We start from the raw sequence: 26,832 nt of genomic DNA on the forward strand, positions 1-26,832 counted from the left end.
TTCTGCGTTAAGTGAGATAGATCTAGAATGCCTTTCCTTCCCACCACTCTTCTGTGTGCTTGTAATGAAATCATGAAGGTCTCACAAAATCAGCAGGAGAGCTTTCCTCCTGTTCTCTAACACACTTTGTAAAATATAAGGATCATCTCTTTCCAGGTTTGGAAAAACTTGCCTGCAAAATCCGAACGTCTTTCAGAGAGGAAACAGGAGAAAGGAAGATTTGACCCTAAATCTGACTATAAATTCACTTTCTTTAACAGTTACTACTTTCGGGGCACCTGGGTGGCTCAGTTGGTTAACCGTCTGACTCTTGGTTTCAGCTCTGGTCATGATCTCACAGTTCGTTGAGTTCGGGCCACACGCCAGGCTCTGTGCTGCCAGCACAGACCCTGCATGGGATTCTCCCTCCCTCCCTCCCTCCTTCCTCCCTCCCTCCTCCCTCCCTCTGCCTCTCCCCCACTCTCTTGCTCTCAAAATAAACTTAAAAAAAAGTTTTCATTTAACCAAATTTCCTTCATTTCCTATTTGTCGGTATGACACTGTTCTGAGTATGTTTTGTTTTCAAGTCTCTACTGATTTGTGGTTATGTCCCCGTTCTGATTTCTAATGGTTTTTTTTCTTGATGAGTCCTATTGGAGGTCTGTCTGTCTTACCAGCTTTCCCATTTTTCCCATTATGCTGACATTCTCAAGTTCTCTTCTGCTTTTCTGTTTCACTCATTTCTGCTCTTACGAATATTATAGATTTCCTAGTGTTCACACTGTACTATTGTTTTTTTTTTTTTAGATTCTTGAGTAAGATATTCAAATCACTCTAAATATCTTAGAATTCCTTTTTCCATGATTTTTTTCCATTTCCAGAGATTTTATTTTAGCTGCCGTTTTACTGTAAATAATTTAATTACAGAGATTTCAGTCTGCATAACAATCCTTCAAAATGTGTTGACGCTTCGTGTCATTGTGAGAAATATCATGTACCTGAAACTAACAATACTTTGTCTCACACACTGTCCTAAGTGTTCTATAGAATCCTATTAATAGCCTTACAAGGCACACAGTAGAGGTATCTCCATTTTATAGTTGAGAAAACCAAACAGTAAGCTTAATTTCCCAAAGGTTCCCCCTGCTAATAAATGCTGAGCTCCTAACGCCTATACTCTACGACTACAGGAGATACAGTCCCCCTTTCCTGGCTACAGAATTCTGCGTGTCTGTTACATCTCAATTATTAATCTGGTTATTCAAAGCCCCCATATCCCTACTAATATTTTTTTCTGCCCACCTGATCACTTGCTATAAATCAGTTCCAAGCTCCTACTATAACTGTGAAAGTTAGTTTCCCCTTAATTGTCCCTTGTAGTTCACATATTTCAAGGTGTGTAAGAAACATTCAATCACGACTGTCCTATCCTACTGATGGATTATTAGATGGGGTCTCTCTATTCTTTTTTCTATTACATCCTAAATGTTTCATATCACAGCTGTTATATCAACTTTCCTTTGGTTAGAATTTATATGACATATCTTTAAATATCCCATTATTTTCAGTCTTATAATTTTATTTTAGGTGTATCTATTATAATCAATATAAATTTACGTTTTTCAAAATCCCATCTCTTTCAGTAGGTGATTATCAGTTCACATTTATTAGGGTCACGGACACATTCCCCTGTCCACACTCCTGTGCTGTGCTTTTGTTTACTGCCTTTTTTAAATTATTTTTTCTTTCCTATTTTCAATTAATTGTTAAAATGATCGACATTCCCTCTGCCGTGTCTTCATGGCCAGCAAACCCAGCCACGCTCTAACCACATCATCTCTCAGACATGAATTCTGGGGCCAGCTTCAGGGAATGAAGTCAGCTTGGACCCATTCATTTTCCTCAACAAGAAAACGGATGAGATCAGGTCTCATTCTGACAAGAAAATGAACACTAACTTAGTACCAAAGCAAAACAAAATGGAGCACCACTATGGTGATTATTTAAACTATCCATACAGACAAAATCATCTCCAAGCTTTTTCTTTTTTTTCTTTTCTTTTTTTTTTTTTTTTTTTTTTTTTTGTATTTTAAAGAAACCAAGATTCTTCGGATTCACAGTCTGAATGCCAGGGTCTGCCCCTCCATGACCAGCTGTGCTCATGGCATCAGGTCAGGGCATTGGGTACAAGAACGGGCTACAACATCTCACAACCTTTGAGGCCTCCAGCTCTTTAACCTTGTCTTCAGCCTCCGTCAGCTTCTCTTTCAGAGCCGCAATCTCCTTCTCCATGGGCATCACAACAGATCGAAGTTTCTCAGCATCCTCTTGGGCCTACGGTTAAAAAGAATTAAATGCTACAACTTACTGGCTCGTTGCTCTTCTGAGAAACTCTGACTCACACATCGTTAGACTGAACACAAGTAAGCCCACCAGGCACCGTACGAGTGATCGTCGAACTGAACCACGTGTGCTTTCCGGTGCCGTACGACCGTGAAGGCCAAGCCATCATCCCAATTTTCCCAGTGTCCCACTTAGAAATGGGAGTAGGTAGGAAAACGGATTCACTATGACACTCCTGACTTTTTAAATCAATTCATTAAATTCGAACATACCCTATATATAAAAGGAAATACACATAACACTTTAATTTTTACAACTCCAGTTACTAAATTCAGGACATCATACTTTCTTTGGAAATGGTTGGATGAAAGTACTGATTAGTTCATAAACATAAAAAACAGCACATACTTTCTAAAATGTTACAAAATTATGTTGCTATTAAAAAGCTTTCATCTTAGTTATTTCATTAAAAAAAACATTTTTTTGGTGGGGGTGCCTGGGTGGCTCAGTCGGTTAAGCCTCCGACTTCGGCTCAGGTCACGATCTCGCGGTCCGTGAGTTCAAGTCCCGCGTCAGGCTGTGGGCTGATGGCTCAGAGCCTGGAGCCTGCTTCCGATTCTGTGTCTCCCTCTCTCTGCCCCTCCCCCGTTCATGCTGTCTCAAAAATAAATAAACGTTAAAAAAAAATTTTTTTAATAAACATTTTTTTTAACATTTATTCATTTTTTGAGAGACAGAGCATGAATGGGGGAGGGGCAGAGAGAGAGAGGGAGACACAGAATCAGAAGCAGGCTCCAGGCTCCAGGCTCCGAGCTGTCAGCACAGAGCCCGACACAGGGCTCGAACTCACAGGCTGTGAGATCATGACCTGAGCCGAAGTAGGATGTTTAACCTGCTGAGCCACACAGGCGCCCCCATCTTAGTTATTTTAAAAGAATACTTTAAATATTATTTTACGTTTGATACCTAAATGAAACAAACCCAAAGAAGGACTATCATATTGTTTTCTGTCCTTCATTCTCAAAAACATGGATTAAAAAAAAATAACATCCATAAATTAGTAAACTGGTGAGAAACTTTTATTATACATATATTGTATACGTCACATATGTGTATATTGTGTATGTATGCGTGCATATGCATGTAGGTGTTGTGTGTATACACGTGTGTATAGGTACGTGTTTGTGCGTGCACACGTATGTGTGTGTGGTGTGTGCATATGCGTGTGTGTGTGTATACAGGTGTATATGTATGTATGTGCACACCTGTGTGTATATATACACAAAGGCAGACTAAAAAAGGTAGCTTTTTCCCTTCTAGTGAACATGAAATTTAACCTTATTCCCTAAACTTAAAGAGCTCAAGTTGATCCTCAATTGTTCATGATAGGGAAAACATCATTTATGCCCAAATATGAGTGGGGCTTTTCCCCAAGACACGTCTCTCTCAGAAAAGAGGGATTCACTTTGTTTTCCAGTCCTTAAAAAGTCACTGACTCATTTATTTTATTTTTAACTAAGTACTGTTTGGAAAAGGCATGTGAGCTTAAATTATCTTCTGTCTAGGTTAACAGATCTGCTGTGCTGATAAAAAACAGCAGGGGGAAAAAAAGGAGGGAAGAAGCAGAGAATTTAACATAGACTGAATTATTTAATGATGCAACGATGACCCCACAACTAAATGTTGCATATCATTATAAACAAAACTTATAAAGATGATTTTTTTTTTTTAAATGACAGGTCATTAAAAACACGGAAACTTTGGGGCGCCTGGGAGGCTCAGTCGGTTGAACACCTGACTCTTGATTTCAGCTCAGGTCATGATCTCACGGTCATGGAATTGAGCCCTACCTCGGGCTCCACACGGGCACGGACGGAGCCTGCTTAAGATTCTCTCTCTCCCTGTCTGCCCCCCCCCCACACGCACCTGCACACGCGCTCTCTCGAGAAAGAAAAATACGAAAACAAAAAGCAAACAAAAAAAACCAAGGAAAATTTATTCAGGAGTGCATCTGTCATGATGAGCACCGGGTGACATATGGAAGTGTTGACTCGCCGTCCCAGACACCTGCAACTGATACGACACATACGCCAACTGTACCGGAAGCAAAATAAAAACAAGCAGAACAACAACAACAAAGTGCCATCCGCATACAAAGACTTTATGGATTAAAAGTTGATCCTATGACTTATTTCTCTCCTATTGCTTTACTGCCAAGGCCATACCTCCGGTGTCCTATTGAACAGACGCTGTAACAGCCAGCATCCTCGTGTGTTTCATCGTCCAGGGAAACAGTTCTGTAGCAATTACGGTATTTACATTTTCATTTTTGATAAACAATGAGATAGGGAACTTACTTGCCTTCTATGAATTTCCTTAGGATTGTTTTTATGCCTGGGTGTTGCATTTTATTGTCACCTCATTAGATTTATTCTTTAAAACAACAACAAGGAAAATCTGGGCCAAGAGGAGCCTAAAGAGACACGTGGCATCGTGCAATGTGGTGCCTGCGTGAGATCTTAAAAATAGTGAGCCAGGGCATCAGGTAAAAACTAATGAAATCTGAATACAATGAACGGACGTCAACTCATCATACTCAATCCTGGTTTACTAGTCGTGACGACGTACCACACCAACGTGAGATACTAGTAACTGGGAAAACTAGACGTGGACCACACGGGAACTCTGTACTATCTACGCAATCTGACTCCGTAAATCAAAAACTGTTCTAAAAAATAAACTTTAGTTTAGTTTTTTTTTTAATGTTTACTTATTTTGAGAGAGAACACGCACATACATGCCCAAGCAGAAGAGGGGCAGAGAGGGAGAGAGAGAATCCCAAGCAGGCTCCACGCTGTCAGCACAGAGCCCGACAAGGGGCTCAATCCCATGAACCGTGAAATCGTGACCTGAGCCAAAACCAAGAGTCGGACACTAAACTGACTGAGCCACCCAGGTGCGCCAAGTTTATTTTAAAAATAAAAATAAATTTAGGGGCGCCTGGGTGGCGCAGTCGGTTAAGCGTCCGACTTCAGCCAGGTCACGATCTTGTGGTCCGTGAGTTCGAGCCCCGCGTCGGGCTCTGGGCTGATGGCTCAGAGCCTGGAGCCTGTTTCCAATTCTGTGTCTCCCTCTCTCTCTGCCCCTCCCCCGTTCATGCTCTATCTCTCTCTGTCCCAAAAATAAATAAACGTTGAAAAAAAAAAATAAATTTTAAAAGCAACAGGAAGTGGCACGTTGTGAAAAATCATGAACAACTGGAAACAAGGATCTCCTGTTACGGCCTGGACCGGAATCCCCAACGACAGCATCGAACAGGAACTATCTCCAACAACCTGAGGGAGGGGACTGTGGACAACTCTGTTAGATGGCTAAGTGACTCTAGTGGTGAGGAAGATGTCGGATCCTCGTGAAGATGCTGAATTACTGGGGCGCCTGGGTGGCGCAGTTGGTTAAGCGTCCGACTTTAGCCAGGTCACGATCTCGCGGTCTGTGAGTTCGAGCCCCGCGTCAGGCTCTGGGCTGATGGCTCAGAGCCTGGAGCCTGTTTCTGATTCTGTGTCTCCCTCTCTCTCTGCCCCTCCCCCATTCATGCTCTGTCTCTCTCTGTCCCAAAAATAAATAAACGTTGAAAAAAAAATTAAAAAAAAAAAAAAAAAAAGATGCTGAATTACAGTCTTCTCCTGGAATAAAATGGAGTGGAAGAGACGGTTCTTCGTGTTTAAAGCTTCTTTTTTGGGTATTGGGTTCTCAGATGATTTTTAGGTTATTATGAAAACTAAATCACCTTCTAAATACACAAAAATAGTCCTCTGTGGACCGAGGGTTGGGAACCAAAGATGATGATTAATACGAATGAAAGATAAAGTCAAAATCTAGTTATAATTGTATATATAATGTGTGATTTAAAATAGAAGTATGTACACACATCAGTAGGCTACAAGTTTATATAATTAAACTGGCCAAAGAGCTTTCACTATTTTCTTCATGAAACAATACTCCACCTTCTCCACCGCCCTATGTTCAGGCATCTTGCTATGTCCCAGCATAATATGCGGTACATTTGTCTCACGGGAACCCAGGGATACTGAGAGAGACGGAAAATCAACATGTGTCCTGAAGGTCCGGCTTAGACACACTCACCTGGCGGCCACGCTCCTTCGATAAATATTTATGAGCCCCTGTGTGCTAGACACTACCGTGGGCACGCAGGACACGCAAACAAACGAGGGTCCTGGCTCACGGAGCTCACGTTCTGGCAAGGAAGGGAAGGCATGATCAACAGGTGAACTCTGTGTGTGCTGTAGGGAAGGACAAAGCACCACAGGATATGGCGATGGGCGGAGCGGTGGCAGGTGCAGGGGGGAGGAGGGCAGGCTGTCGTGCTGAGTGGGGTGGTCAGGACAGGCCTCCTGCAGTGGAGACGTTTGTTTCGGGATGTGAAGAAGGGGCAGGGAGGTCAGCCACGCACACGTCTGGGGTCAGGGAGTCAGGCTACCCAGCGCTACATTTACGTGTGTGTCCAAACAATCCCCCAAACAGAAACCAGGAAAGTCCGCCTATGGCCACAGAAATGCGGGTGGAGGCATCCTGCATTCGAATTCGAATATTCCTACAGGTGAATACGTTCCTCATACCTTCTTCATTTCGTTTTCTAGATTCTCCTCCTCTTGACCTTCCGACAGCCTTCTCCTTAAATCCGCTATCTCCCTCTCCGCGGACTCCCGGTACTGTGCCCACTGGCTTCGCTCCTGCTCCAGCCGCAGGTGAAACTGGTGCTCGTAGTCGCGGACCGTCTCTACAAAATATCACCAAAGATCGCAGGTCTGAGCGCTCTGAGGAAGAATGTTCTGGCACACTGAAATTTTAAAAGGAGTTACATAAAGAGCGTATGCCTGGATTCTGGAAATCGTCGAATTCACTTTAAAAACAAAACAAAACTGGGGCGCCTGGGTGGCTCAGTCAGTTAAGCATCTGACTTCGGCTCAGGTCGTGATCTCGCGGTCCGTGAGTTCAAGCCCCACGTCAGGCTCTGTGCTGACGGCTCAGAGCCTGGAGTCTGTTTCAGATTCTGTGTCTCCCTCTCTCTATGACCCTCCCCCGTTCATGCCCTGTCTCTCTCTGTCTCAAAAATAAATAAACGTTAAAAAAAAAAATTAAAAATAATAAAAACAAAACAAAACCAACTAAAACTCAAGCAAGATTTCTGGTTCTTATTACGCGCACAAGTGTCGTGAGGGCTGTGACCCATGCCTGCTCTTCACGACGGGCCTGTGCCGTTCGTTCCCTCGTGGACGAAGAAAGCTTAGGGAAGGCCAAACACTCTGGCTGGTGAACATTCCACAACCAGAGCCACAGGGCTGGCTCGGACCCGGGGGCCGACCTCAAGCCAGACCGCTGCTCCCACACACGACGCTACGGCTCCTGAGACAAATGGGACTGTCAGCCCCACCCAACTACTTGAACGTGAGAGAGAAGGGATGCGCTTCGGGAATATTTTACTGTAACTCAGATTCTAAATTGAGACAGATTCTATAAGGTCTTTGTTAAATGACCTTATCTTTAATATAATCTTAACACATCATGGGATAAACACGTATGTCTGTTAACTTCCACTGCTCCTTCGTCCTTTTTTTTGTATACGTTTTTTAATGTTTATTTTTTAAGAGAGAGAGAGAGACAGAGCGTGAGCAGGGGAGGTGCTGAGAGAGAGGGAGACAAAATCCGAAGTAGGCTCCAGGCTCCGAGCTGTCAGCACAGAGCCCGACGCGGGGCTCAAACTCACGGACTGCAAGTCGGACGCTTAACCGACTGACCCACCAGGTGCCCCGCTCTTTCTTCCTTAACAACAGAACCCCGATTTCGTTTAGGAAGTCAGTGGTGCACTTTACAAATGAGATTTTCCAGTTGCCTTTGTAGCTGTGGGTAAGCACACACCTCAGCAAATGTGAGGGGGCTGAAGGAGGAGCAGCTCATGTTCAGCCAGGAGGAGGACGGAGCTGAAAACCATACGCTACGGATGGAGGAGGACCGAAGGAGCCCAGGACACTGGTGACCCCGTGGGATCCCCACCCCTGGGCTGCTGCTTCCGTGCAAGAACTGGACTCCTATTTGGGGGCCAGTCCCCGGGTGACAGCCACCATGCTGGCTGTCAGGGAGCACGGAGGGCAACAGGACCCGAGCGCAGACAAGAGGAGAGGGTCGTCCCTAGTCCACACCTACGACAGTAACTGGACTGACTTCAGGAACCCGAAGATTCAGGGGCAACTTGCTTCAGGTCACTGTCACCTGAGAAACGCAGGCTGTGACCGAGCACTAGTGTGGGCAGCAGACGGACGGGAGACGGCTACTCTTCCTTTGGTCCGAGGGTCACGGCCCACGAAGCCTCCAGAGCCCGTGCCACTCGGCCACAGAGACCGCAGCGAAGAGGCCCAGCAAAACCCAGGCTCCCCCTGAAGACGTGGAACTGGCCGCACGGAGCGGGTGGGCGCAAATCCGCTGGGACCAGCGAGTGGAAGCAGGGCCCGGAGGCCTCCCGTGGGAGGTTCTCCAGCTCCGCGCACTGCCCGCACCCACGCAGCTTCATCCCGCGTCAGGAGGGGCCGGCTCCTCCAGAACACCCAGAGGACAGACCCGTTCACAGCACCACTGGCGCCCGCGGGAACACGCGAGGCCACAAACATCACTCAGGATCCGGTGTGAGACGCTCCGAAAATGGTCCGTCACCGGCATCGGTGTCGCCGGGAAACGACAAAGCGGACGGAGGGCTCCCTCCTTACCTTTCATGACGGCCTGGAGCGAAGCCACCTCCTCCCTCCACTGTCTTTTCACCTCGTCGATGGCCTCCTGCTTGGTGTTCTCCGAGACCGTGGCGATGGCCTTGATGTTCTCCACCTCCGCCTGGGCTTCCCACAGCTGCGTCCGAAGCTGCCCCAGGTCATCCTGCGCGGCCTGCAGCACCGCATTCTGCCTCTTCAGGTCCTCTGCGGGGAGGGGAGAGGAGGGGAGAGGAGGGGAGGGGAGGCCTCCGGTTAGGGAAGGGGCCGCACTCGCACTCGGCAGGCTGACAGCCGAAGGAACAAATACAGCGTCCCCTTTATAATGCTAACAGTCTAACGAAGGAGTTGAACATTAAATTCAATGTTAGTTAACTTAGAAAACCAATTATTTTAATAAAGATAAGACTCAGGGTGGGTGTGCAGGGCATCACAAATCCATTCCTTACTCATTATCCAACCAGCCAGTGATGAAGGCCATAGTTTTAGAGCTAAATTTAGACTCTTTCACTCACTGGCTAATCAACTTATTTAACCTCTCTGGCCTCAGTTTCCACATCTACAAGATGGGGATAAAAACACCCATCTTAGAAGGCTGTCTTAGTGATAAACAATTTACTGAAAATGCTTGGGAGTACAATACTTGCACGAGGTGAACATCTGAGAAACGGTTAACACGGGAGAAAAGAAAGCCGGACCACACCGCAAGCTACAAGATCAAGATCAAGGATTTTTAAAAGTCAAGATTAACTTTCTCCTCATCCCTTTGCCACCTCCTCAATATCGAGCTGACATGGTGAGCCAACTACAGACGTAAGCCTACGTGAGCCCGGGGTTTGGCCGAATGGCCCTTCAGACGAGGCGACCCCCCCCCCCCCGGCCCCCGCCAGTGTTCAGGGCCGTGTCTGCTCCCTACACACTTACCAACAGTCACTATCTCCCACTGTCCCCGATGCTGCCAACGCCATGGGGACGAAAACGGTGACAGCTGCCATCTGTATTTCTCTACCAGTAGTGAGGCTGAGTATCTTTATTGCATTGATTGATGTCTGTGTTTCTTCCCTGGTGATACCCTTTCCCTGTGCTCACGAACAGTCTTTCCTCTGATTGGGAAGGGTAGTCTACAGACAGTAGCAGTCCCCTTCCCCCCAAGCTTTTCCAGCCTTGCTGCTCTCGGTCTCTTAACTTTTCCATATCTTTTGCCATACAGAAGTTAGGAGACATTTATGCAGAAGAACCCTTCACCTTTATGCAAAGTCATCGATTTCCTTTAGAGAACACGGTAACTGAGGGGGCAGCCAGCAAAACAATCTGACTTAGGCTCTAACTCGATTACCAGCGGCCATGGGATCTAAGGAATCACACAGCCCTCAAGCCATATCAGCAGCAGCAACGCTTCTCTGCCTGACTGTCTAAGTGCTTAAAAAGTCAGATAGATAAAACTAAGGCACTTTCACTATCAAACACACACAGGAATTAACAGCTTGGTAGTCCAAGTAACGGGGGAAACACCAGACACGCTGATCGTAACTGAAGCCGCTTAAGAAACCTTTATTCGCTCAGCCTCAGTTTTCCGCTGCTTGTCACTATTAAAATATCCCGAAACACCAGCCACAGAAAACTTACAAGAACATTAATTACAGAAAGTAATTATCTGAAGTATCCAGAAGGCAAGCCAGACCCCTGGGACACAGTGGTAGGTGTGTGGGCATGATCTAGAGACAAAACACACAAAGCCACAAAAGGGGTGTTCTGGATATAAAAACGTTTTCGTAAAATGTGAAATAAAACAAAAACCATGATCTCGGAATACTCTGTTCGTTTCTGAGAACCACAGTTCTGTCAAGGCTCAAGTCCATGTGCTCTCCCCTCCTCCGCTGATTCTCCCTGATGTTTTGTTTCTTGGAAATCACCCAGAGCTGCATACACTGTTGCGTGATCACTACGAACACAAAAACTGCAAATACCAAACCTAAACACTAATCTGTGGCATGTTTCCACAGAGTTAAAAGCAGCAGAGAGAGCCTGAAGGAAGATTCGGCCAAATGTTGCCCCTGACTGACTTTACGCATTTACCTAAGTCTATATTATATGCTATGTATTACATACACACACACCCCCCCCACACACACACACGCGCACACACACGTATACACACACACAACCTTTAAGTGAGAAAACAAACAGAAGTTAAAAGTTAGAAAAACCTACACTTTCTGTACCAAAACATTTCAAATCTATCTGCCAGTGGCACAAGTTATTATTAAAGAATAGTTACTGGGCTGCCTGGGTGGCTCAGTCGATTAAGCATCCGACTTGGGCTCAGGTCACAGTCCCGTGGTCCGTGAGTTCAAGCCCCGCATCAGGCTCTGTGCCGACAGCTCAGAGCCCGGACCCCACTTCTGATTCTGTGTCTCCCTCTCTCTCTCTGCCCCTCCCCTGCTCATGCTCTCTCTCTCATAAATAAATAAACATTAAAATTTTTAAAAATAATAATAAAGAACAGTTATTACCCATTCTGGCTTTGTAGATGTAATTATAAAGATTTCCAAACACACTCGGAAGGTGAGAATACAGTACAATTTTTCACACGCCTATCACCAAGATTCGTCAATTACCAAGACTTTGCCACGCTTATTTCAACTACCCTTTTTCTTTGAAGTATTTTAAAAATGAGTCCCAGAAACAATATTACATCACCTAACACACTATACATGCCTCTCTAAAAACAAGAATATTTTCTTACACAAACACGGTGTCACTGTCACACCTCACAAAGTTAACAATTGTTTGATATAATCTAATACCTCGTCTGTAGTAAAACCACTCCAGTTGCCACAAAAACGTCTTTTCGAAGTCTGTATGAATTAGGATCCAAACAAGACACTTCACTTGGATATACTGACACTTTATAGAACATCTCAAACACAGAGACAAATACAGAGAATGACATAATGGACACCTATTACCTAGCTTCATCTTTTTTTTTTTTTCTAGATTTTATTTTTAAGTAAGATCTGTACCCAACATGGGACTTGAACTCACAACCCTGAGAACAAGAGTCTCACGCTCCATGGCCTGAGCTGGCCAGGCGTCCAGGCTTCATCAATTGTTAATATTACTGCTACATGTGTTTCAACCTCTTTTCAACTTCAAGAAGTAAAACATTACAGGGGCGCCTGGGGGGCTCAGTCGGTTGAGCGTCCGGCTTCGGCTCAGGTCACGATCTCACGGTCCGTGGGTTCGAGCCCCGCGTCGGGCTCTGTGCTGACAGCTCGGAGCCTGGAGCCTGCTTCGGATTCTGTGTCTCCCTCTCTGTCTGCCCCTCCCCCGCTCATGCTCTGTTCCTGTCTCAAAAAACTAAAAACTAAAAAATAAAAAAAAAAAAGTAAAACATTACAAACACCCTACTTCCCTCAGAAGTAACAACTATCAGGCATGCGGAGGAATCATTACCATGCATATTTTACACCCTTGCTCCGCTACAGGTTTTCAAACCCCAGTGCTCTCATAGAGTCGTATTCCTCTTTAATTACCTCGATCCCTTAACGTTGTTTCGTCCTTGAGATTGTTCACACACGTGACCGCTTCGATCATTCACCGCCATGTGGCAGTGTGGCGTAGCAGCTGTTACGGCCGCGGACACTCAGGTGCGGGGTAGGCATCTACCCGTTCTGCTCGCATGTTCCCGTCGTTCTATGCCCACTGTTCTGGGCTCTTCCCAAATTTATAATGCTCTGTCATATATCAAATTTCCATACATTGAGAACGTCTATAAAAATGCCCTATTCTCATGCCAATACCATGCTGTCTAAACACAGCAGTATTCATACTATTGTGTCTACTCTCGTACACATTGTAAAGTTTCCCGTAATAAACAGCTTAATAAAAGCACTGTAGGTGGTGCCTGGGTGGCTCAGTCGGTTAAGTGTCCCACTTCTGCTCAGGTCATGATCTCACAGTTTGTGGGTTCGAACCCTGTGTCGGGCTCTCTGCTGTCAGTGCAGAGCCCACATCAGATCCTCTGTGCCTCCCACACTCACGCACATATTCTCTCTTGAAACATTAAAAAAATTTTTTTAATTGAAAAAAAAAACCACTGTAAGGGAGGCTGAGTGGCTCAGTTGGTTAAGTGTTCAACTTGAGCTCAGGTCACGATCTCGTGGTCTGTGGGATGCAGCCCCGCGTCGGGCTCTGTGCTGACAGCTCAGAGCCTGGAGCCTGCTTCGGATTCCGTGTCCCCCTCTCTGCCCCTCCCCCCGCTCGTGCTCTATCTCGAAAATAAACAAACGTTGAACAAAAAAAAAAGAATGTTAAAAAACCCCACTGTAATAGTTTTGAATGAAGTGGGGACACTTCCCCTACCAGACGTAAGTTATTATCACAAGCCTCACACACCCGCCGCCCAGCTCCAACACTCATAAACCCGCGGGCAATCTCGTCCCTCCATCCACTTCCAACACACTGTCCTGAGACAAGTCTCAGACATTTTTTTAAACTAATAAACTGTATTTTTTAGAGCAAGTTAGGTTCACAGCAAAACTGAGCAGAAAGTAGAGTTCCCAGTCCCCCCTCCGCACGCGAGCTCCCCTCACCGCAGCAGGGCGCCCGACTTGTAACCGCAGAGCCCACGGGGACACGCTGTTATCAAAGCCCGCGGTCTCCATCAGGACGCTGTATCCGGCCCTGTGGGCGCACACGACGGTTCTGCTGCCTCGACACCCCCTCTGCCTGTCCGTTCCTCCTTCCCTCCTGACCCTGGCAGCCACCACTGCGTCCACTCTTTGCCTCGTCCGGGATGTCACACGGAACCATACACCCATCGTCTTTTCGGGGTAGCCGAATAACATTCCACCACCTGGGCGTACCAGTTTACCTGCTCGGCTCCCAAGTTCTGGCAATTATTAATCAGGTTGCTGCACACGTCGACGTGCAGGTTCTCACGTGAACCCGGGTTTTCAATCGGGGATGTACCGAGGAGAAAAACCGGTGAACCCCGTTAGCTAAAAGTATGTTCGGTTCCGTAAAAAACGGCCAAAGTACCTTCCGAAGCGACTGCACCATTTTGTATGCCCTCTAGCAATGAGTGAGAGTTCCAACTGCCCTACATCAGCAGCAGCATTTGGTGGGGTGTCTCAGATGTCAGCCACCATAACACACGCGGAGTGACAGCTCACTGCTTTACTATGTTCACAAACTCACACAATCATCACCACAACCAATTTCGGAACATTCTGATCCTCCCAGAAAGAAAGCCAGTGCTCTTGATCACCCCCTCCCCCCGACTCCCCGGGGCCACCAGTATCGGGGAACCACTCACCTGCTTTCTATTCCTATCGATCACATGCTACCCCGGACATTTCGTACAACTGTCATCATACGATGAGTGATCCTTTGACTGGACTGTCTCTTAGCACAAAGCTTTGAAAGTTCATCCATGTTATAATGAGTGCCAGTATTCAATGTATTTTCATGGAGAAATGAAAATATTCATTCATCAGCTGACATTTGGGTTGTTCCCCACTTTTTGGCAATTAGGAATAATACTGCCGTGGCTATTTATATGCAGATGTACACAGCACGTGCTTTATCATTCTCTTGTGTATATACCGAAGAGTGAAATTCTGGGTCAAACAGTAATTCTATGATTAACCATTTGAAGAACTGAAAGACTATGTTCCAAGCCCCTGGACATTTAACACTCCTGCCAGGAGTGCACGAGGGTGCTTACTTCTCCGTGTCCTTGCCAATACCTGTTATCAACTGACTTTGTGATAAAGGCCTCCTAGTGGGTGTCAAGTGGCATCTCGTTATAATTTTGATTTGTGTTTCTCTGATACCTAACACCATTGAACATCTTATCATGTGCTTTCTGGCCATTTGAGTATCTTCTTTGGAAAAATGTCTATTCAGATCTGTTGACCATTTTTCACTGTCTTTGCATCATGGAGTTATAAGGGTTCTTGATACATATAGATAAAAGTCCCTTATCTGATATGCCATTTGCAAAAATTCCTCCCATTCAGTGGGCTTTTTATTTTTGTGACAGTGTCTCTGGAAGCACGAAAGCTTTTGAAATCTGATGAAGTCCAATCTACTTCATTGGTTGCTTCTGCTCGTAATGTCCTATCTAAGATATTACTGCCTAATTCCAAAGTTGCAAAGATTTATCCTTATGTTTTCTTCTTTTTTAAAAATGTTTGAGAGAGAGAGCACGGGAGGGGCAGAAAGAGAGGCAGAGCGAGAATCTCAAGCAAGTTCTGCAGTGTCAGCACATAACCCAACTTGGGGCTCGATCTCACGAACCATGAGATCATGACCTGAGCTGCAATCAAGAGCCAGATGCCTAATCAACTGGGCCACCCAGGTGCCCCATCCCTATGTTTTCTTCTAAGAGTTTTATAGTATATCTTGACACAGTCCAAGTGAATTTTTATAGATGTTAGAGTCCAATATCATTCTTTTACATGTGGATATCCAGATGTCTCAGTGCAATTAATTGAAAAGATGGTTCTTTCTCAGAACTGTTTTTGGCATCTTGTAGAAAATCACTTGATCGCATATATATCTGAGGCTTGTTTCGGGATTCTCGACTCCATCCCATGAAACTACTAGAATTATGCCAGCACCGCCTGTCTTGATTACTGTTGCTTTGTAGTAAGTTCTGAGATCAGGGTATGTGAGTCCTCCAACTTTGTGCTTGTTTTCCAAGAAGGCTTTGGCTATTCTGGATCCCTAACATTTCATATAAAATTTAGGATCATCTTGTCCACTTCTACAAACTACGCAACCAAGATAAAGACACTGCATTAAATGTGTAGGTCAATCAGGAGAATACTGTCAGTATTAAGTCTTCTGACATATGAACATAGGATATTTTTCAATTATTTAGATCATTTCAAATGGTTGACACCATTTTTAAAGTTTTCAAAGTACAAGCTTTACACTTGTTAAATTTCTTCCAAATATATCATTAATTTTGATGCTGCTGTAAATGAATTGTTTCCTTACTTCCATTTTCAGATTCTTCATTGCAAAGGTACAAGTAAGTGGTTTTAACCGCGGTCAATTACTCTTTGACAAAGCAAGAAAGAATATCCAAGAGGAAAAAGAAAACGTCTCTTCAACAAATGGTGTTGGGAAAACTGAACAGCGACATGCAAAAGAATGAAACTGGACTGCTTTCTTACAAGCACTTTCTTACACACAAAAATAAATTCAACATGGATCAAAGACCTAAATGTGAGACCTGAAACCATAAAAATACTAGAGGAGAGCACAGACAGTAATTTCTTTGACGTTGGCCACATCAACTTCTTTCTAGACATGTTTCCTGAGGTAAGAGAAAGAAAACAAAAATAAACTACTGAACTTCATCAAGATAAAAGGCTTCTGCACAGAAAAAATAGTGTAAAAACGGGGGGGGGGACAAAACATAAGAGACTCTTAAATATGAAGCACAAACAGAGGGTTACTGGAGGGGTTGTGGGAGGAGGGATGGGCTAAATGGGAGAGGGGCATTAGGGAATCTACCCCTGAAATCACTGTTGTACTAGATGCTAACTTGAATGTAAATTTAAAAATTTTTAATTAAAATAAAGAACCAAATGGAAATGAAAAAAATAAAATAAAATAAAATAAAGCTTCTGCACAGAGAAAAGGATCTATAAAATTTAAAAGAAAACCAACAGAATGGGAGAAGGTATTTGTAAATGACATATCTGATAAAGGGTTAATATCCAAAATACATAAAGAACTTATAAAATTCAACACCCAAAACACAAATTATCCAATTAAAAAATGGGCAGAAGAGGGGCACCTGGGTGGCTCAGTTGGTTAAACATAGAACTTCGGCTCAGGTCATGATCTCACAGTTTGTGAGTTCGAGCCCCACGTCGGGATCTCATGCTGACAGCTCAGAGCCTGGAGCCTCCTTCAGATTCTGTATCTCCTTCTCTCTCTGCCCTTCCCCCACTTGTGCTCTGTCTCTGTCTCTCAAAAATAAACGTAAAAAAAAATTTTTTTTTAAATGGGCAGAAGACAGGACTAGACATTTTTCCAAAGACATCCAGATGGCCAATACACCTATGAAAAGATGCTCGACATCCACTGATCATCAGGGAAATCTAAAACAAAACTACAATGAGACGTATCACTTCACACCTGTCAGAACGACCAAAATAAAAAACACAACAACAGGTATTGGCAAGGATGTGGAGAAAGAGGAATCCTCTTGCACTGTTGGTGGGAATGCAAACTGGTACAGCCACTCGGGAAAAGTTAAACATAGAACTACCCTGGGACGCCTGGGTGTCTCAGTTGGTTACGCGTCTGACTTTGCCTCGGGTCATCATCTCGCGGTTCGTGGGTTCGAGCCCCACGCTGGGCTCTGTGCTGACAGCTCAGAGCCTGGAGCCTGGTTTGCATTCTGTGTATCTCTCTGCCCCTCCCCATTCATGTTCTCTCAAAAAAATAGATAAAAAACATCACAGATTTTTAAAAAGAAAATAGAACTACAATCCAGCAATTGCACTACCACCAGGTATTTACCCAAATGATACAAAAATACTAATTCCAAGGGATACATGCACACTGATGTCTACAGCAGCAGCATCCACAGTAGCCAGGTCATGGGAACAGCCCATGTGTCCATCGACTGATTAATGGGTAAAGAAGATGTGCTGTGTACACACACACACACACACACACACACACACACACACACACACACACTGGAACATTACTCAGGCATCAAAAGAATGAAATCTTGCCATTTCATTTGCAAAGACAGCATGGAGCTAGAGAGTATCATGCTAAGTGAAATAAGTCAGAGAAAGACAAATACATTATCTCACTTCTAAGTGGAATTTAAGAAACAAAAGAGCAAAGGGGGTAAAAAAGGCAAACAAAGAAAGAGACTCACCTATAGAGAACTGATGATCCCGGGGGGGGGGGGGGGGGGGGGGGTGAGCGGGTATGAGTGAAACAGGTGACGGGGATTAAGGGGTGCGCTTGTGATGAGCACTGGGTGATGCACGGAACTGCCGCACACAATACTGTATATCTGAAACTAATGTTACGCTGTATGTTAACTAACCGGAATTTAAATACTTAGGAAAAAGAAATACGATTGGTTTTCGTATTCTTTTGTATCCTACGACACTGTTTACCTCATACGATAGTTCCAATCGTTTTTCAGTGGATTCCCTTCAATTTTCTATTTAAAAATCATCTGACAGCAGAATATAGCTTTACTTCTTTTCCGACGCCAAACTTATACAACTTTAATACCAAAGAAATATAGAAATGTTACTCCTCGATGGCTCTCTTATCCCATATCTATGCGGTTATTAATATGCTGTCATCTAGATGCGCTACAAACACAATGATACGTTGCTATAACTATTGCTTCACATAATTTTCTTTTTAAAGAAGTTATGAGAAGAAAGGAGACCACATGTGTATTGACAGCTTGGCTCTCTTCACTTGGTCCTTAGGATTACAATTACCATCTGGTGTCACTTCCTTGGTCCGATGTAGATTTTCTTCCACTCAATTCCTCTGTGCTGACGTTGGCAAACATACTACATTCCCATGTTACAGGGCCAATAAAACAGTAATACACATATTGGCTTATATAACTGCTTTCCAAAATCCATTAAGTAATACTTACATTCTGTTGTAATTACACAATTATCCTTACAAAGGACTTTATTTTTTTCCCCACGTAAATTCAAATTACTGTCTGTAATCACTTGCTTTCCTTTAAGTATTTCTCATAAAACAGTCTTCTAGAAAAAAATACTCAGTTTTTGTCTCTCTGAGATAATGTCTTTATTTCACCATCTTCTTTGAAAGATACTTTTGCTGGATATAGGATTCTTGGTCAAGTTTTTTTTTTTCCTTTGAGCATGTAAAATGTCATCCCACTGCCTTCTGGCCTCCGTGGTTTCTGATGAGAAGTCGTCAGTTTGTGTCACTGAAGCGCTCCTGTTGATGACAAGTTGCCTTTCTCTGGGTCCTTTTAGGATTTTCTCCTGCTCTCCGCATTTCAACATCTTTACTACGATGTGTCTGTGGCTGTGTGTGGATATCCTCACATGTATCCTGTAGCCTACTTTGAGTTCCAGGAGCTCCTTAGGCATGGAGACTACCATTTGTCATCAAACGTGGGAACTTTTCAGCCGTTCTCTCTCTTCAAATATTTCTCTTTCCCGCTCATCTCTACTTCTGGCCCTCCCGTGACCCATCTGTTGGCAAACTTAATGATGTCCCACGTTTCTGTTAGGCTCTGTTCACTTCTCTATTTTCTTTCTGTTCTCCAAACTGGATAATCTTCAGGGACCTATCTTCAAGTTTATTCATTCTTTTTTTCTGCCAGTTCGAATCTACTGCTGAGCTCCTGCAGTAAGTTTTTCATTTTAGTCGTTTCTTTTAGTTACTATACTTTTCAACTTCAGAATTTCCACTTGGTTGTTACCATTTCTTTACTGGCATTCTCTATTTGATGAAACACTGTCACACACTTCACTTCACTAAGCACTGTTCTCTTTAAACACGCGTGTGGCTACCCTGAAGTCTTCATCGTATCTGTACCTAGTCACGCAACAGCCACTGCGTGTTTTCCTCTGCACGGATCACACCTGCCGGTTTCTCATGTCCCGATTTTTTTGTCGTTGAAAGTGACTTTTTTTGATTTTTGGACAATATACTGCAGCAACTCTAACCCACTCTCTCACCAGCTTCTTTTCATCTGCCACTCGGTAGCTGACCGGATTTTAGTAAAAGCTGGGCTCTCTTCCCTGACTCGCACAGCGTGAAGCCTCCACCGTTCCTCCTCTGGAGGTAGGCCTTGGGCCCGTGAGGAATCACTCTGGAATGACCGCGGTCTTTGCAGGGCTCCCCTGCCACTGTCTCTTTCCCTGACCACATCCCCCAAACTGCACTTACTTGCTGGACTGTTCTAAGCGACAAACCCGCTTTAGGACACGGGGTGGCGGGGATCCAGTGGTCGCCCCTGTCTCCCATCACGGAACCTCCACCCAGCCCCCCACAGCCAAGGAGGGGCTTCTACCCTAGAGCGGAGGCTGGGCGAGCTCTCAGCCACACTCCCCTGCATCCTCGCCTCTACAACAGGTAGCTGGGTGGGACGGGGAGGGGGGTTCCAGTCCTCAACTGTGAGCCGGGAGGAGAGCGAGACCTGTGTTCTCAGCATCACGTGCCTGGGGTGCAGTTTCCATGATACCAGCCTGGGCGGGGAGGGAAAGCAGTGGCTCGTGGATCGAATGCCACAGACTCTTTTCAGCAAGACTCAGTGGGTTTTCTTGAAGAAATGTTTCTTTTGCTGTAGAACCACTTCTAGAAACTTTTTAAAAGTTTTACTTACTTAAGTAATCTCCACCCCCCACGTGGGGCTCACACTCGCAACCCCGAGATCTAAGAGTTGTGTGCTCTTCCAGATGAGCCAGCCTGGCACCCCTCCACCTCTAGAGACTTTAAATGGTTGTTTTTTATAAACAATAATTTTCACCAGTTTTGCTGGGGAAAGGGTCTGTGGTTCGTGTTAACATACAAGAAGTGGAGCTCTCAAACTTATCATTTAGCATAAATACTTGAGCACGTACCGCTAAAAGGACCTTTGAAAAAACACACAGACATAAAATCAGGGCACCTGGGGGGCTCAGTCGGTTAAGTGTCAGACTCTTGATTTCGGCTCATGCCATCATCTCATGGTTCGTGAGCTCGAGCCCCATGTCAGGCTCTTACATTGACAGCACGGAGCCTGCTTCGGATCCTCTGTCTCCCTCTCTCTCTGCCTTGCCCCAGTTCGCACATGTGCCCACTCGCGTGCTCTCTCAAAAATAAACATTAAAAAAAATTGAAACACATAAAATTTACTACCTTAACCACTTCTAAGTGTATAGAAAGTTATTCACACTGCTGTACAACGAATCTCCACAACTCTTCACCTTAAACAACAGAAAGTACACCCATGAAAAACTCCCCCTCCTCCAAGCCCTTGGCAATCACATTCTACTTTGTTTCTAGAAGCTTAACTATTCTAGATACCTCATGTAAGTGGAATCACACATCATTTGTCTTTGGCTGGCTAACTTCACTTTGTAAGGATCATCTTCACAGCTGAAAAAAATTTGACGATGCCCAAATAAACATCCAGTCAGTGTTGAAAGTCCGGTTGTCTACAAAGTTTTTTTCAGTAGTTCAGGCCTTTGAGTCAAAATCCAAATGAGATCCATACGCTGGTTAGTTAATGTGCATTTTAAGTCTCTTCTGGTCGATGGGTTTCCCTTGCATCTCTCTCTTCCTTGCAATTATTTACAGAGTAAACCAGGTGGGCCTCGGAGCCTCTCCCAGTCTGGGTACCACTAACTGCATACCTACGACGTAGTTGAACTATGCTCCTCTGTTCATCGTATTTCCTACAAATCGGCGGGGGGGGGGGGGGGGGGGGGGGTTCAGTACAGTAGGGCACCATCCTCTTGGCCCTATCCTTCCTTGCACAATCGAAGACAGTTTAGAAGATCCGTAAGGGAAAAAACAGAGACCTTGGCTGGAACTGCTCTGAACGTACAGACGGGGAGTTTGCTTCTTTACAACACAGAGTCTCTCCACCTACGGATACGGTATCACATTCCATTTGCTCAGGCTTTCTTTCACAGACTTCCACGCTGTTTCCTAACTCTCCTCTGTAAAGCTTTTACGCAACCTTGGTTAGACACATCCCCAAGGGGCTGAACATGCTGATTTTGTTGTCTGCCTTTTATTTTCTTCAGGATTTTTCTTCTACTGCTTCCCTAAATAGGTACTGGTACAGAGAAACATCCCTGATTATTCTATACTGATCTTCATTCCGACGGTGTTGCCAACTAATAGTTCTGACAGTGTGGATTCTCTTGGTTCCTCTATGTCAATAACCATGGACTCCACAGGGAGACAAAACTATCCTTAACTTTCAAAATTTTATAACCCATTTCTTTTCATTTTATTGCGTTGGCGAGAAGGACCTCTAGTATAATAATGAAGGACTGACAATAGGCTTATCTTGTTTCACTATTAAGTATGATATATGCTACTGGTTTCTAAGAAAACTTTTTCATAGGCTAAGGCAGGCCCCCACCATCCCAGTTTGCTAGGAACTAGTATGAACTCATTACTAAAGCATGTTAAATTTACTGAATGTCCTTTTGGTTTTTCTTCATTTGTTAATGTAATGAGTTACATCAACACATGTTCTAATGTCAATCTATCCTTGCATTGCTGCTATGCAACGTCAGAGTGCAGTATTTTTAAATATTCTACTGAAGTCAACGTTATTTAGGATTTTAAACTCTACGGTCATAAATGAGACTGGTTTATCTATATTCTACTATTAGTGTTTCTTGTTTAGGTATTAAAGTTATACTAATCCCACAAAATGAAACGGATGGCTTTTTCTTTCTGACATAGCAAATAAAAGGAATAAATTTTCCTTGTAAATTTAACAAGATTTGTCTATGTCTGTGGCATCTTTTATATATAAGAATGGCTTATTATTTTTTTAATGTTTGTTTAGCTTCAAGAGAGACAGAGCACTTGTGGGGGAGGGGCAGAGAAAGAGAGGGAGACACAGAATCCGAAGCAGGCTCCAGGCTCCAAGCTGTCAGCACAAGATCCCCATGTGGGGCTCGAACTCACAAACTGTGAGATCATGACCTGAGCCAATGTCACACACTTATCCAACTGAGCCACCCAGATGCCCTTTATTAACTGTTTCTCTTATGGTTATGGTTTATTCAGGTTTCCTAGTTGAGGTAATTTGGGGAATTCATATTTCCTAGGATATTATTCATTTCAACTAAACATCCAAAATTTCTGGCACAGACACATACACAGTACTGTATCAGTAATTGTCTCATTTTCTTAGTTTTTTCAAAAAAAATGTGCTTTTGATTTTATTGAGCTTGACTGTTAACTTTGCTTTCCATTTAATTAATTGCTGTTACTATTTTTTCTTCTTTGTGTTTACTCTTTTTCTAGCTTCTGGAGTTGAACACATGGATAATTTATTCTCAACTTCTCACCTTTTTAATTTTTTTAAGTTTATTTTGAGACAGAGAAACAGCACTCACGTTGAGTGGGGGAGGAGGAGGAAGAGAGCGAGAATGAATGAATGAATGAATGAATGAGTTCCAAGTAGGCTCACGTGCAGAGATCAGACACAACTGTCAGATCATGACCTGAGTTGAAACAAGAGCTGGACGCTCAACCAACTGAGGCACCCAGGTGCCCCTCTCATGTCTTCTAATAATATAATTTTAATAGATGCTTTTAAAATTAAAAGCTTATTCTCCAAGTCTTGTTTTAGCTGCTTCCCAAGTATCTTTACCGTATTCTCGGATTTTGCGATCTCCATTGTGATATTCTTTAACTCAAGAACAGGAATGCACTGAATTCTTAGTTTCCAAACTTTTAAATAACATTTACATGCTTGTTTAAAATCTTTCCAACAGTGTTCAGTAAGAAAACATAAGTAACTTGATTTTTTTTTAATTTTTTTTAATGTTTTATTTATCTTTGAGACACAGAGAGACAGAGCATGAGCGGGGGAGGGGCAGAGAGAGAGGGAGACACAGAATCCGAAGCAGGCTCCAGGCTCCGAGCTGTCAGCACAGAGCCCGACGCAGGGCTCAATCCCATGGACCATGAGATCGTGACCTGAGCCAAAGTCGGATGCTCAACCGACCGAACCACCCAGGCGCCCGATTTTTTTAATATGTTGAATCTCTGAGATATATGCATGTAGATAATTTTTAAGTGTTCCTTACTAATATCGAAAAAATGAACTTTTTTGGTTCCTTGGGTACAGAATTCCTAGGTCAAGTCTTTTAAAATTCTGTTGCTCAGGGGCGCCTGGGTGGCTCAGTCGGTTAAGCGTCTGACTTCGAATTCGGGTCACGAACTTTGAGAGTTCAAGCCCTGCGTTGGGCTCTGTGCTGAGAGCTCAGAGCCTGGAGCCTGCTTCAGATTCTTTCTCTCTCTCTCTCTCTCTCTCTCCCTCTCTCTCTGCTCCTCCCTCACTTACGCTCTCTCTCTCAAAAATAAACATTAAAAAAATATTCTGTTGCTCAAAGCTACTATATTTTTTAATTTTTTTTGAAAGTTTATTTATTGTAAGAGAGCACATGCATGTGAGCAGGGGGAGGGGCACAGAGAATCCCAAACAGGTTCTGTGCTGTCAGCACGGAGCCCGATGCAGGGCTCAAACCCACCAACCCTAAGATCCTGAGCCAAACCAAGAGTCAGATGTTTAACCAACTGGGCCCCCAGGCACCCCCAAAGCTATGATCTCTTTACCTGCTGCTGCTGGAGCTAGCAATCGCTACAACGCTAAACATACCCTCTGTGTGCACTCATCAGTTTCTTCTTTGAACTCTATCACCTTCTGTTTACATGACAAGGCCTGGCGATTTTGTTAGGTGCACACGACTTCATGACTGTTGTCTTCTCTAGGTAGACTGCTGCTTTCATTAGGAGACAGTCTTCTATATCCCTTCAATACCTCTTGCCTTAAGCCCCAATCCTGTTATTGTCTCATTTTTTTTTTCTACTTTCTTCCTTTAAAGCATAACATGAGCTATGAAGTTTTTTGGTTTTTTTTTTTTTTTCTTTTTTTTTTTACAGCCTGACTTCTCAGTTTCTATATCGGGATCGTGTCTTCCGTCCTGCCTGCTCCGTTTACTCTTCTTTTTGCAAATGTCCTCTTTACTCGCTCTTCTGGTGATTTGTGTGGGTGATAAATGCTCTTAGTTCTTCTATGCCTGAAACACCTGTATCGCTCTCATTCTTGAATAATTTAGCTACATTTTAGGTTGAAATTTTAGGTTGAAAATTACTTTTCTCTGCACTTTAAGGATCTTATTTCGTTGTCCCCTGGCATCTATTTTGCGTATGTGGTATCCCCCAACAACACAACTATTTCTTCTGTCAGCTTTCAATATTTTCTTTTCATTTGCATGTAGATGGTTTAAGATATGCCAAAATATGAATTTATTATTATTTGCCTACTTGGTACTCAGTATTTATGTTGAGGACTTACTTTTTCAAATTAATCCCTGAAAACTCTGTTATTCTCTCCTCAAATATTCTACCCTCCATCTCTTCTGCTCCAACTCTTTTCAGAAATGTGTCGGAGGCTCACTTTATCCTCTATGTCAACTGCTCTTTGATGCTTCGGTCTCCGTCTCACTGAGAGGGAGAACTCCCAAATACTGTTTCCTAATTTACTAAAATAAAATCTCTGTGCCTTATCTACAATTTGAACCATCGATTTACCTTGTTTCAAGTTGTGTGTTGTTTCCAAGATTCCTAATGGCTTTTAATTCTTTTTAAGACACTCTAGTTTTATTTCCACATCCAGAATCAAGCTTATGACAAAGATCTTCCTTAGCCTAGCTTTCAACTACTGAAAGAGTCTCTGGTTAATTAGCATCAAAGCTTTGCATAAATGACCACCACATACAAAATCGCTCTGAACATGCTAGAAAATGTCACGGTCTCCTGGTGGTTAATGCGGGCTCTATCCCTACAATTTTCCTTCAAATCCAGAACGCTATGGCCTTTGGCGTGCCGCTTCACGTAACAGGCTGCACCTTACTGCCCAAGACCGAGGATTTTCGAAACGCAAACTCTGCTGTGGTGCCAACCTTTGTACTGAGGCTGGCTAAAGAAGAAAGCTAAGTCCAATACTTTTTTTGAAAGCTAAATACATTTTCTTCAAGTTCAACAACAGACAAGCAACAAAGCTTTCAGAAATATCTACAACATTCGCAGTTGAAGTCGGCTGAGCAAAGAGCGGGAGCTACGGCAGGAGCAGGCAGGCAGGAGGGCAAAGGTAACAACCTCTCTCTTTCGCATTCCTCACTGCTGTCCGGACTCCTGCCCAGCTGTTCTCCAAATAGGACGGCACAGCCACTGCAACACCAGGGCAGAAGCCGTTCCTATCCGTCAAACACGGATGGATGCTCGGACTTCCCAGAGTTACAGTGCCTGCTTTGCTGAAAGAGAAAACAGGCTGTTGAACACGTCGAACCCACGGCTCACGCCGCCTCCGCCTGCGAGAATCGTTAAGACTGGCTTTGCGTGTCACAGCCGGCACCACAGAACTGCCTGAATTCAATTCTGATTATGAAATAGGCAAACAGCCAAGACAGAAACTGAATCAACATTTACGTTTTACACACTATGCGTTTTCCTTAGAAATGACACCAAAAACTCTCAGAAAGGTCACATTATTCCTTTTGAAATTTTGTAGAAAGTCACCCGTTCTCTGTGGCCCGCCGAGCTCACAGAGGACTCCAGACAGCACAGAGGGACGCCCCCACACAGCTTATGTATCAGGTGGAGATGTAGTTAAAGCGATGTTAACGCAGCAACTACGTTTTCTGATGGAATCCACACGACAAGCTGTCCAGAGCGGATATAAAAACTGTAACTGATCACGTAGTTCAGGAATGAGAGGTTCTTGGTCATTTTCATGTCTTCCGAATTTTACAGAAAAGGCCACTTTATAATTGAAAAGAAAAAATAAGAAAGGAAAGGAAAACCCTAACAGCTTTATCTGGGGACAGAGAAAAACAGGAAATAAAACAAGCAAACGCGGGGCAAGATTAAGCTGAATTGACTGAATAAGCAGAGACTGAAGGAAAAAGGAGGGTCCGCCTGCGGGGCCGCGGAA

The 26,832-nt window shown here is 44.0% G+C and overlaps 1 protein-coding gene across 4 annotated transcripts in view; it reads right to left on the reverse strand.

The window, feature by feature from the left end:
• Positions 1–26,832, reverse strand: part of RABEP1 (rabaptin, RAB GTPase binding effector protein 1) — a 102,634-nt gene that overhangs the window by 29,804 nt on the left and 45,998 nt on the right. For 2 of the 4 annotated variants that reach the window (XM_047832215.1, XM_047832214.1), the window contains 3 exons: positions 9,102–9,305; positions 6,960–7,120; positions 2,194–2,313 (listed from right to left, as the gene is read on the reverse strand). In XM_047832215.1, coding sequence (XP_047688171.1) covers positions 2,194–2,313; positions 6,960–7,120; positions 9,102–9,305 — 485 coding nt within the window. Of the gene's footprint in view, positions 1–2,193; positions 2,314–6,959; positions 7,121–8,610; positions 9,069–9,101; positions 9,306–14,418; positions 14,734–26,832 lie in introns of those variants that run through there. The other 2 variants (XM_047832216.1, XM_047832217.1) reach the window with 2 other exon arrangements.

This window comes from Prionailurus viverrinus, chromosome E1, assembly GCF_022837055.1.
Source record: "Prionailurus viverrinus isolate Anna chromosome E1, UM_Priviv_1.0, whole genome shotgun sequence".
NCBI classification, from domain to species: domain Eukaryota; kingdom Metazoa; phylum Chordata; class Mammalia; order Carnivora; family Felidae; genus Prionailurus; species Prionailurus viverrinus.